At 48.2% G+C, this 13,104-nt stretch overlaps 1 protein-coding gene across 11 annotated transcripts in view; it reads left to right on the forward strand.

Annotated features, from left to right (window-relative positions):
* The window catches only part of FAM120B (family with sequence similarity 120B), a 61,815-nt gene that overhangs the window by 32,623 nt on the left and 16,088 nt on the right, over positions 1-13,104 (forward strand). For 9 of the 11 annotated variants that reach the window (XM_033100462.1, XM_033100467.1, XM_033100464.1 and 6 more), the window contains 2 exons: positions 10,611-10,817; positions 12,013-12,121. The exons of the other annotated variants lie outside the window; for them this stretch is intronic. In XM_033100462.1, coding sequence (XP_032956353.1) covers positions 10,611-10,817; positions 12,013-12,121 — 316 coding nt within the window. The remainder of the gene's footprint in view (positions 1-10,610; positions 10,818-12,012; positions 12,122-13,104) is intronic. 11 annotated transcript variants of the gene reach the window in all.

The raw sequence follows: 13,104 nt of genomic DNA on the forward strand, positions 1-13,104 counted from the left end.
CTGTTTGTTTTGTTCTTTAGATTCCACATATAAGTGAGGTCATGTGGTATATGTCTTTCTCAGTCTGACTTACTTCGCTCAGCACAGTACCCTCTAGGTCCATCCATGTTGTTGCAGATGGTTAAGATTTCATTCTTTTTATGGCTGAGTAATACTCCATTGTGTCTATATACATGCATCTCTGCTTCATCGATTTGTCTGTCAGCGGACACCCAGGGTGCATCCATATCTTGGCTGCTGTGAGTAACGCTGCAGTGAACACAGGGCTGCATATGTCTTTTCAAATTAGTGTTTTGGATTTCTTTGCATAAATACCCAGGAGTGGAATTGCTGGGTCAAAGGTTGTTCTATTTTTAATTTTTTGAGGACCCTCCATACTGTTTTCCATGGTGGCTGCACCAATCTGCAGTCCCACCAACAGTGCATGTTAGTTCCCTTTTCTCCACATCCTCGCCAGCACTTGTTTGTTGATTTATTGGTGATGGCCACGTGACAGGGGTGAGGTGGTATCTCATTGTGTTTTCATTTGCATTTGTCTAATGATTAGTGAGGTTGAGCATCTTTTCATGTGTCTGTTGGCCATCTGCGTGTCCTCTTTGGAGAAAAGGCTGTCCATGTCCTTCCTCTGCCCATTTTCTTATTGAATTGTTTGGGTTTTGTGTTTTTTATGAAATTTATTGGGGGTAACATTAGATAATAACATAAATTTCAGATATACAGCTTTACAATACGGCATCTGTATACTCTATTGATTGTTTTTCGATGTTGAATTTTCTGAGTTCTTTTTCTTTTTCCCCCTTTCTTCCGCCTCTCCCACCCTCCGGTTGAAGCCGTTGTTTCTCAGTCTAGTTGTGTAGGACACAGCTCCCTGGCCCATGCTCGTGTTATGAGCCTTGTGCTCCCCCGGCTGAGGCGGTCGGTCGCCAGTCGTCACTCAGCCACTCGCAGCAGCTCACGCCAAACTTCAGCTGCTCACGGCAGCCCCGCTCCAGGGAGAGCTGTTGTTCACAATCTTAGCTGTAGAGGGCGCAGCTCACTGGCCCGTGTGGGAAGCGAACCGGCGGCCTTTAGCGTTAGGAGCACGGTGCTCCAACTGCCTGAGTCACTGGGCCGGCCCAGAGCTTTCTGAGTTCTTTATAGACTTTTGGATATTAATCCTTTATCAAATGTATCATTAGCAATATGTTCTCCCATTCAGTTGGCTGTCTTTTCGTTATGTTGATGGTTTCCTTTGCTGTGCAAAAACTTTGATTTTATGTAGTCCCATTTGTTTATTTCTGCTTTTCTTGTCTTTGCTCAAGGAGACATATCCAAAAGAATATTGCTAAGACCAATGTCAGAGTTTCCTGCCTGTATCTTCTAGGAGTTTTGTGGTTTCAGGTCTTATATTTAAGTCTTTAATCCATTTTGAGTTTATTCTTGTATCAGGTGTAAGATGGTGGTCAAGTTTCATGTTTTTCCCCATGTATTTGTCCAGTTTTCCCTGCACCATCTGTTGAAGAGACTATTCATTCTTGCCTCACTTGTCATAGATTTAATGGACCACATACACATGGGTTTATTTCTGGGCTTTGTATTCTGTTCTGTTGATCTTGTGTCTGTTTTGTGGCAGTACCGTGCTGATTTGATTATTGTAGCTTTGTAATATATTTGGAAATCAGGGAGCATGATACCTCCAATTTTGTTCTTTCTCAAGACTGCCGTGGCTACTTGAGGTCGTTTATGGTTCCATATAAATTTGAAGATTATTTTTTCAAGTTCTGTGAAGAATGCCATTGGTATTTTGACACGGATTGCATAGACTCTATAGATTGCGTGGGGTACTATGGACACTTTAACGATGTTAATCCTTCCTATCCATGAGCACGGTATGTGCTTCCATTTATTTGTATCTTCTTCAGTTTGTTTCTTCAGTGTCGTATAATTTTCCAAGTACAGGTCTTTGACCTCCTTGGTTAAATTTAATCCAGGTAATTTTTTTTGATACTATTGTAAATAGGATTGTTTTCTTAATTTGTCTTTCTGATAGTTCAGTATTGGTATATAAAAATGCAACCGATTTCTGAATATTAATTTTGTATCCTACTACTTTACTGAACTTATTTATCAATTCTAATAGGTTTTTTGGTGGAATCTTTAAGCAAACTTTTTTTTTAAGGGCACAGCTCACAGTGGCCCATGCAGGGATCGAACCAACAACCTTGGTGCTACCAGCACCATGCTCTAACCAGCTGCGCTAACCGGCCACCCCATTGGTGGAATCTTTAGCATTCTCTCTATATATGGTATCACGTCATCTGCAAATAATGAGTGTTACTTCTTCCTTTCCAATTTGGATGCCTGTATTTCATTTTCTTGTCTGATTGCTGTGGCGATCAGGATTTCCAATACTATGTTGAATAAAGTGGTGAAAGTGGACACCCTTGTTTTGTTCCTGATCTTGGGGAAAACACTTCTAGCTTCTTACCATTCAGTACTATTTTAGCTGTGGGTTTGTTGTATATGGCCTTTATTAGCTGAGGTATGTTCCTTCTATGCCCACTTTATATCTATTAATACAATCACATGGTTTAAATCCTTCATTTTGTTTATGTGGTGTATCACCGTAATTGATTTGTTGATATTCAACGAACCTTGCATACCAGGAATAAATCCCCCTTGATCGTGGTGTATATCATTTTAATGTATTGGTGAATTCGGTTTGCTAATATTTTGATGAGGATTTTTGCATCAATGTTCAAAAGAGATATTGGCCTATAATTTTATTTTTTTGTGATGTCTTTATACGGTTTTAGAATCCGGGTAATAGTGGCCTCATAGAATGTGCTTGGGAGCCTTCCCTCTGAAGTTTGTGGAGTGGTTTGAGAAGAATAGATATTAATTCTCCTTTGAACGTTTGGTGAAATTCACCTGTGAATCCATCCAGTCCAGGACTTTGGTGGGAGTTTTTTGATGACTGATTCAGTTTCCTTAGTAGTAATCAGTCAGTTCAGATTTTCTGTTTCTTCATGATTCAGCCTTGGAAGACTGCATGTTTCTAGGAATTTATGCATTTCTTCTAGGGTTTCCAGTTTGTTGGTATATAGTTGTTCATAGTATTCTCCTATAATCCTTTGTATTTATGTGGTGTTGGTTGTCACTTCTGATTTTATTTATTTGGGTTCTCTTTTTTGATGAAGTCTAACCAAAGGTTTATCAATTTTATCTTTTCAAAGAACCAGCTCTTACCTTCATTGTTCTTCTCTGATTTTTTTTTTAGCATCTATTTTATTTATTTCTGCTCTGTTCCTTATTATTTTCTTCCTTGTACACACTTTGGTCTTTGTTCTTTTAGTAGTTCCTTTACGTGTAATGTTAGACTGTTTATTTGACATTTTTCTTATTTCTTGAAGTTGGCCTCTCTTTGCTGTGAATTTCCCCCTTGAACTGCTTTTGCTGTGTCCCATAGATTTTGAATCATTGTATTTCCTTTTTCATTAGTCCCAAGAAATGTTTTTTATTTTCTCCTTGATTTTTCATTAACTCATTGTTTTGTAGCATGTTATTTAGCCTCCACGTGTTTGTGAGTTTTAAATTTTTCTTATTGTTGTTTATTTCTAGTTTCATACCATTGTGATCAGAGAAGATGCTTGATAATGATTTCAGTCTTATTAAATTCACTAAGACTTGTTTTGTGGCCTAAAGGTGGCCTTCCTGGAAAATGTTCCATGTGCACTTGGAAAAAATGTTTATTCTGATGTTTTTAGGTGGAATGTTTTGTTAATATCTATTAAGTCTACCGGCTCTAATGCGTCACTTAAGATCACTGTTTTCTGGTTGGTTTTCTGTCTGGATGATCTGTCTGTTGCTGTGAATGGGATGCTAACATCCCCTCCCCTCCTACGATTGTGTTACTCTCCATCTCTCCCTTCATGTCTGTTCATATCTGCTTCATGTGCTGAGGTGCTCCAATGCTCGGTAAGGCGATGTTCCGGTGTTATAGTACATCTCCTTGTTGGACTGATCCCTTCGTCAGTATCAACACCCTTCTTTGTCTCTTGTTACAGTCTTGTTTTTAAGTCTATTTTGTCTGGTATAAGTATTGCTACTCCAGCTTTCTTTTCATTTCCATTTGTATGAAGTATCTTTTTGAGGATGGAGGTTTTCACTAGACGTAGTGCATAAATTCCAGGACCCCCAGTGGACGCCTGAAACCGTGGATGGTACCGCACCTCATATAAACTTTTTTCCTACACATACATACTTTTCACTTAAAGCAAGCATTTTTCTTTGGCGTATTCAAATTGCCAATGTCACTACTCTTGGCGCTTGGGGCCATTATCAACACTAACAACCGGGACTCGCTCTTAGAAATGTGTCGGTAGGTGGTTTCATCGGGGTGTGAACATCACAGCGTGCACTCGTACACACCTCGGTAGTCTTGCCCACCGCACACGTGGGCTAGATGGCACAGCCTGTGTCTCCTGGGCTACCAGCGGTACTGCCTGTCACTGCACTGAACGCTGTGGGCAGTTTTGACACGGTGTGGTATTTGTGTATTTAACCACACCTAATGATAGAAAAGGTACAGTAAAGATATGGTATCAACACTAAAAAATGGTACACCTGTGAATGGAGCCTGTGGACTGGGAGTTGGTGTGGGTGAGGCAGTGAGTGGAAAGTGGGTGTGGCGGCCCAGGACATGACTGCACGTGGCTGGATGTGACTGGGGACTTCATCAGCTCTGTCCCACAGGCCCGCCCCTGCTTCCTTCCGAAGGGTCAGATATAGGACCTGGACAGTGTCCGTGCTGCTCCATGAACAGAGATGTGTGCGCATTGATTGGCAATACAGAGAATAGACTGGCTGTGTGAGGTGTAGGTCACCACGACAGTCACCACGACAGTGGCCGTCAGGACAGAGTGACAGACGCCTGGCGATCAGTGGGAATCAGAAACCAAGGTGGAGACATAAAGGGACATAAGAGACTCCTGGTGGTGTGGTTTGGGCTGGCACGTTGGGGCAGCCGTCAGATGAAGGAACTTGATGGTAGGAAGTGTGCATGAAAAAGAAGGGTGTTTGTTTCATGGGGCGTCTCAGGGACTCAGGACGCCACAGTTTGCCGTTGTACGTTGTGTGGGGATGGGCTGCCCTGGCTGACGGCGCCCACGTAACTGCCCAGCTCTGAGGAGCTGTGATGGCTGGGAGTGTCCTGCCACGCCCCACAGACAGTGCTGCCGTCGGAGAGAACATGCCTCCCGAGCTGCACACCTTCCGTTTCTCACAAGAGTGCGTCTCCATTACAGTCTGTGTTACCGCGGTCGGATATGCAGTCCCTCGTGGGCTGAAATGTCGTCACACGGTGCCTGACTATAAGGTCAGGGTTACCTGAACACAAGCCCGAGACACCATGACAGTCGGTCCTAAGTGCCTAATGGGCGGAGCGTCTGCAGTGTGGGGACACAGGACATGGGGATGGCTCATGTCCTGGGAGGATGGAGCGGGATGACATGAGTTCATCTTCCTCCTCAGAGCATGACGAAGTGTTTATTGCTGGAGTTTTCCATCTAATATTTTCCGACTGCCATTGACCATGGGTAACTGAAACTGCAGGAAGCAAGTCTGTGGATAACGGGGACGTCTGTATTACTTCTGATTTTAATAAAAGCCAGCTTTGTTTTATAACACACAGGGGTGGGCACACAGATGACAAGAGACACTAGTGCATTGAGATAGCTCACGCATGAAGAACCGAGCGTGTGACGTATTACAGCCATTCTTTTCCGGTTGGAGCTTTGTCATGTCTCAGAGCTGGTTGTGTTTGCTGGTTTTCCCGCTCACGTCTGTAACTGTCCGTGTGTGCTCAGCTTACAGCTCTGGAGGACATGCGTGTTCACTGCTCTGTCAGCAGCTCACACTTGCTCGTACAGCCCATGTGAACACACATGCACACGTGCACATGCTTGCGGAGGAATAGATGGGATTAGTGTTGGAATCTGCACTTAAGAGGGAAAGTCATTTAAATGTGAGCTGACCAGGGGGTGCTGGCCTCGCCTGTGCCTTTCTGCCTTGTTGTCTCTGAAATTTGAGTTTAGGTTGACTTAGCAAATAGTAGTTTTAGTTCGTATAAGTACCATGTTACAAACTGCTAATAAACCCCAGTAAATGGACCTCATTAGCATGTAAACACCACCCAGTTGAGCTGTTTGCTGTTAAATATTTACTGTGAGGCTTTGAGCCTTTGGAACTGGTTTTTCTGGTTTCTGTGTCCCCCATGTCCATTAGCTCTGCAGGAAGCACTCAGCTTTTCCTTATTTCCAAACATCTTAAATCCTGTTTCCAAAACGCATGCTGCTTTCTCATATTAATTTCACTTGTAAGACCATACCTTTTAGCCACCTGCTCCCAGCCGTTCTCGGAGCCCCGTCTGGGGTCAGCCTTCTGCCCCGTTGACTCGCCTCCTAGGACGTCCCCTAATTCCAGTCCTGGGGAAGAATTGTTGGAAGGTGACGTCAGAGCATCAGGGTGTCACCGTGGCACAGCATGTGGGAGGGCTGTTTTCCCCAAGCCCCACTTGGCCTAAACTGGCCGTGTTCTGTCTGTAAGTAACTCGGAATGGGTCCCGGTCAGCACACTGTTCATAGCCCCCAGGGGCCTCTCCGCTGCTTCCAAGATATCTTCAGCCCTGAATCCTCCTCCATCAGACTTGTTGAGGAGGAAAGGCAGTTTATCTTCTAAACCATTTATTATAGTTAGAAAAATAAAGTAAGGCAAACATGGCTGAGAAATACTTTTAAACATATTCTGGGAAATAAGTGTTCGAGCCACAACGCTTTTAAGTATTATCTTCTGCCTCCCAGACCCCAGGACACACAGGAAAGCCCCTTGGATGTGCTCGTTCCTTCTGGGCGCAGACGCCTTGCTGGGGAGGGACCAAATATGGCGGTTGCTGAATCTGCAGGGACAAGCCCCAGCGCCAGCTTGAGCTGGTGTCCCATGTGCCACTGTGTCCCCAGCTCTCCCTGTGTCTTTACCCGCTGATAGTTACAGGAGGGAAAGAGCCATACGTAGGAAACTGAATTCATGTCTATAAAGCTTCGTGTTTTAAAAGTGCCCCTGAAGTATTGATGGCACCCCGTCCTGTGACCCCTAAGACTGCAGAACTGGGTTGCATTTCCTCCCTGCACCCCTCAAAGGCTTGCTCCTTGACATCCAACCCGTGTGCCGATGTGGTTACGTGCTTGATTATTTGGGGCTGAGCAACGAGGTCAGTTGTTTGTAAATTGTGAGATGGGAGCACAGTGAGTCCTGTATATTTGGGAAAAGCAGAGTGACCTGCTCTGGGAGAGCTCGCTAGCACTGGTGGTTGGTTATACCAGTGGAACCAGGGGGCACCGAAGACCCACCCACGTGCCATGACCTGCGCACATAGCCTGGCAAGAGTGAGAAAGCTGCCGTTTGTGGTCCAGGTCTTTCTGCTACAGCACAGGCTGTCCCGCCGTGTGCGCGCCCGCTGCGTGCCTGTGGCACAGGCCGTCCCGCCGTGTGAGCGCCCGCTGCGTGACTGTGGCATAGGCCGTCCCGCCATGTGCGCGCCCGCTATGTGCCTGTGGCACAGGCCGTCCCGCCGTGTGAGCGCCCGCTGCGTGGCTGTGGCACAGGCCGTCCCGCCATGTGCGCGCCCGCTATGTGCCTGTGGCACAGGCCGTCCCGCCGTGTGAGCGCCCGCTGCGTGGCTGTGGCACAGGCCGTCCCGCCGTGTGAGCGCCCGCTGCGTGGCTGTGGCACAGGCCGTCCCGCCATGTGCGCGCCCGCTATGTGCCTGTGGCACAGGCTGTCCCGCCGTGAGTGCGCCCGCTGCGTGGCTGTGGCTGTAGTTTGTGCGCTATTTCCACATCACACTAGACAACTCACTGTGGACTGTCTGTATCGTACACGGCATGTGGACAACAGGGTCTCACAGAGCGAAAGTCCTGTGGATTCCATTCCTTTTAGAGTGGGAGCTGGCAGAGCACAGCTCTGAGCATTGTTCATTGTTCTTAACAAGTGGGGTGGGCACCTTGTGCCGTGCTTTTGCTCACAGGGAGGTCCCCCGCATATGTGCAGTCAGACACTTGCCCGGTGTTCCACCGTAAGTCTGAAAGGCAAGTAACACAGAAGACAATCATTGTGTCCTTGTAAACAAGCGTGACACGATGAAGTGGAATCAACACATTGCCTTGTATAGACCCTTCTGCAGAGAACACACATGTCAGTGAAAGGTCTGGATTGTCCCCATGTCAGGTCCTGCTTTTGCTACTGTAGCAGGTAAGATTGAGGAGGTTGGGTGACAAGTCCATGGGACCCTGTCTACTACCTTCGCAGCTTCCTGTGAACCATTTCCAAAAAAAAAGTTTAAAAACAGACCCAAACCACCACATGTTGCCTCCCAGACAGACACTTGAGATGAAAGGACACCAAGGTGTGCAGTGACAAAGACACGCTGTGCAGTTACCACCCTGGGAAAGCTGGGGCCGCATTGGAAGAAGTGGGCTCCGGCCGAGTCTTTACTAGAGGAAAAGGGCCTGTTGTAATGAGGTGAGCCCACTGGGGTATGTCATGAATCTCTGAATCTAAATGAGCACGCACAGCTTCTAAAATAAATAAAACAAAATTTGACAGAATTGAGAAGACAAGTAGTCACGTCCACATTCTTGGTGGGGTCAGCCAGCGCGGCCAGTGGGCCAGATCTGGCCTGTAGCCTGGTTTTGTACGGTCTGCAAGCTAAGAATGAGCTCTTAGAATTTCATTCAGTTTCCCACGTGTACCTGAAAACTGTCCGTAGCTCTGGGTGTGGTTTGTCCGTGCTGATTAGACCGAGCCTCTGCCTGTGCTGTCACACGATACCCTGGGTGACGCCTGTGGGCTCATCGTAGCGGGAACGGGTAGAGGTCTCAGCTGCTTCTGTGCCGGGCCGGGGAGGACGCAGTCTAGGCTTTGCTGCATAGTCTCTTTTCAGAGCAACCCTTCAAAATGATAAGAAACCTACAAAGACAAGTCAAGAAATGAAAATTACTTGCCCTTCTGTGTCATGAAATAAATCCAAAACTTCTAGACAAAATTCTAACAAATAAACTGATAATACTGGTGACTGCAGGTTTATTATTGGAATACAGCGTTGATTTAACATTTGAAAACCTATGCGATTCACATTATTAACACAATAAATGAGAAAAGGCATATGGTTTGCTTAATGGATACAGAGAAAGTATTCGTTTACATTCAGGTTATGGGAAGACAGCTCAACAAACGAGGGCCAGAAGGGAACATCCTCCTTCTAAGAGTGTCTCCAGAAACCCACGGTGGGGACCAGACAGAACAGTGCACAGTGGGAGTACGTCCAGGGGAGTGGCGGTGAATCAGGCGTCTCGGTCACTTCTGCTGAACTGCACGTTCCGGCCAGAACAGAAGTCAGAAGGAAGAAATTCAAGCTGTAGGATTTGAAAGAAAGAAAGAAACTGTCAGTATTAGCAGATGACATGAAAGTGTACACGGAAATCCACATCTACAGAAAAGCATTGATTGCTAAGCAGATTTAACGGAGCCTTGGAGCAGTGAGTGGATGGTGACATCTTCTGACCCTGAGGAGCAGCCCGAGGGCAGGCACAGGTCCCCGTGGAGAAAGGGAGCAGGTCCAGTCTGCATGAATTAGGGTCACCTCAGCCCTGGAGCCTGTGCCATGGTTGCTTTTTCTAAATGACTGGGAGACAATTGAAAAAGCAGTGCTGCACACATACGTTCAGCCTTAGACTAACTCTGGGATAATCCCAGTTCACAGTCAATTTCCTAAAGTGATCAAGTTTATTGATTTTAATCAGTGAAGTGAAGCCTTCCTTGTAAAGGGCATAGAGGGGCACTTTCCCCGATTTATTTCGGTTTTAGCATGATGTTAGATACGCAACGACACCTGACAGCCGTGGTTTATTTTCAGCAACAGATAAACTAGAGAACAGCTTGCATTGTTCTTACCTCGTTGAGGGAATCGTGGCCACTTGGCTTTGTGTGTGGTCAATAGGCCAAGAATCCTGGAAGCCTGTGGCACATGAAAGGTGACAGTTCTCAGCGTGGCCGGAACCCTGTCTGGGTACGAACAGAAAGAATGTCTGACATCAGGTGGATTTGGCACAAAAAAAAGAATTTCATGTTGGAATGGCCTTCCTAATTTGTAACAGTTGTCAGCCCTATGGGCTAATAAGCCATTTTATTCCCAAATGATGAATAATCATTTAAAATGGTATGTTTAGAATACTTAGGACAGCGGGGTGCGTGTTCACAGTGCAGCGAGGCTTTCAGCACCTCAAGTGAGGTTCTTGACATCTCTTCCTTTACTTTTAAAGAACGATTGTAAGAGAATGCCCGGGCGACACCCCAGCCACACTTTTCTGCCTGAGTGCTTTGGTGTGGGGACGGGACAGGGACAGGTGCGTCTGATGAGCAGCTTGGAGGTCGTCCGCACACAGCAGGGGTGGGATGTGTGCTGTGGGCGATGGGTCACAGTGCATAGGGACCCTGGGCCCGGCCCTGTCCCCGCGGCCTGCACCCCAGTGCTTGCCGGCACGTGTGCACCCTTCACCTGTCTGTCTGCTTCCCAGCTCGACTGCGTGGACCCCAGAGCCGTGCAGCTGGGTGCCCTGCTGGTCCGCGGCCTCACCATGGTGGTGCTGGCCAACAGCGTGTGCGGCTGCCCCTTGAGGGTCGGCGACTTCATGCCCTGGAACGTGTTCGATGGGAAGCTTTTCCACGAGAAGTACCTGCAGTCAGAGAAGGGGTGTGCCGCGGAGGTCCTCGTGGAGCAGAATGTGAGTTCTCAGCGTCGCGCGTTTCCGCCATTGGGTTTGAAATCTGGCTCGAAGGCAGCGTGAAACGCTAGCCTGCCTGCTGCCTTCTGGTCACGGGGCTGGAAAAGAGCCGTGCTGCTAGAACGCCCATGGAGGGGGCACATTTACCCGGCCTCGGGTGCTGGCACAGGTCACACTCAGGCTGCTGCCCACACGCTCACACCTCTGCTCAAGACAGGACAGCCTGTTCCAAAAGCCAGAGTGCACGCTCCAGCACGAGGTTTCTTCCAGAACAGTCCATGGTGCCCGAGGCCCCAGATGTGCCCCCGGATGAGGGAGGCTGGCAGTGCCCAGCCTGGCGTAGGCCTCCCGAGCGCCATCAACCCCTGAATGAAGTACAGCTGGCCTGCAGGTCTGCCCCTCCCCCTCAGTAGCAGTGTGACAGTTCATTACTTGGAAATGTCCCCGAGGGCTGGCAGTCCAGTTGGGGACATTGCGTGCTGTTCCCTCCCTGTAAGTCCAGGCTGCGTGGTTCCTGGAAGACCCCCAGGGAGGCCTCGGTGGGCTTGCATGTTCGGTGTGTGCGACAGGCTCAGGGCTCGGCCTATCAGGGCACGCCGCAAGCTTCCAGGCAGGTAGAAAGCACCTGGCGGCCGCCGTGGTTACCTCTCTCACACAGAGCAGGCTGTCGTGGGAATCTGAGTGTGAGAATTCAGAGGCACACGTCAGCCGCGGGACAGTGACAGGGAGGGACAGTGGTCCTCGGCTTTGGCTGGTCACCACTGAGCTGACGGAGGGTGACAAGCCTCTGAACCACCGGTCATGGGCCTCGTTTCCTTCCTGTCCCTAGCTGCTGGCCAGGCAGACAGGACGGACTGTTCAGTAGTAAAACACAGCAGGGAGAGCGTGCCCTCCTCCTTTGCAGGTAGCCATTCCCACATGACTGACGCCTGACAGCGAAGCGTGGAAATGGTGACGTGTTACAGGCACAGGCTCCTGAGATGAGGTCATGTGGTGTGCCTGCGTCACGTAGATCTTGATGACTTGGAGAAGTCATTGACCTACAGAAGAGAGACGCCAGCATTACTGCCGGGGACTCAGGACGTGGTTTCCTGGGGCCTGTCGTCAGGTCCCAGTGCTGATGGAGGGAAGCTGCCCCGCCTTCACCCCGCGCGTGGAGAGCGTGGTGCCCGTGCTGACACGAGTCTGTTTGCAGAGGTCCCGGCTCACCACGTTTCACAGCCTCAAGTCTGTCGTGTGCAAGGCTTGCCTGAGGGAGGACAGACACATCGTCAGCCGGCAGCAGTGGCGACCACACCACTCAGGTGAGCAGCAGGCATGACTGGCTGCTCCGTGCGGCCCATGGTCAAGAATGCCAGGGGCTGAAGGGACCAAAGCCAGGGGGTGCCACTAGCAGCTCGTGTTTAGGTTCCTTTAGGGAGAAACCTCAGACGGCTCATGAGTTAATTGCAAAGTTAACTCTTCTCTGGGTGCAGGCCCAGTGATGCTTGGGTAATGTTTGTTTATTTGACAGATGTTTGGGTTTATTTTTCCTCATTAATAAAAGTGTATCAGGAAAAATTAGACTGTGGAGAAAGTACTTGAAGAAGAAATGCAAATAACCTTTTGTTCTGTCACCCAGAGGTAACTGTCGAAGGGTGATGTGTTTAGCAGTGTCTGCTTCTGTCCCATTGGGTCCCCATGCAGCTGTGTGTCCCCTTCTCCGCTGGCACTCACCCACAGCCCAGCCAAGGTCATGCTGACGGGGCCCCCACACTCTGGCCCTAACACCGCACACGCCCTGTTTGCTTAATGGCTCCCCGCTTTGAGCTCGGGTGGCTTCCATTTTTCTCATCATACAGACTGCATTTTTGTGCATTATTTCCTTCAAATCGAGTACCGCAGTTTACAGAATTATCATCGAATTCTACATTGACGTTGCCAACTTGTTTCCTAAAATCCTTTTCATCACTTTATACGTTTACCCTGTGAAGAAGAGTTCTCTGTCGTGGTACCCTGGACAGGATGTAAGAGTGTGTTTTTTAGCTAATTCGACATGAAAAGGCATACCTCATCAGTTGGCTGCATGTGTTTATCAAGTGAATTAGGACCTCTTCTTTATCAGCAAATTTATTTTGATCATTATTTCCTGGCCTCATTAAGATCTGTACCTGTAAGATTTAGGAGCAGCCCCATTTTTTTCCCGATGGAGTAAGAGAACCCACCCCAACTTCCCACCCACCAGACTGTCTTCTGCAGACCTATTTGGCATCTGCCTTGCCACCAGGTGCCAGGCATGAGGTCCGAC

The sequence above is a fragment of the Rhinolophus ferrumequinum genome (assembly GCF_004115265.2).
Source record: "Rhinolophus ferrumequinum isolate MPI-CBG mRhiFer1 chromosome 3 unlocalized genomic scaffold, mRhiFer1_v1.p scaffold_36_arrow_ctg1_4, whole genome shotgun sequence".
NCBI lineage: Eukaryota > Metazoa > Chordata > Mammalia > Chiroptera > Rhinolophidae > Rhinolophus > Rhinolophus ferrumequinum.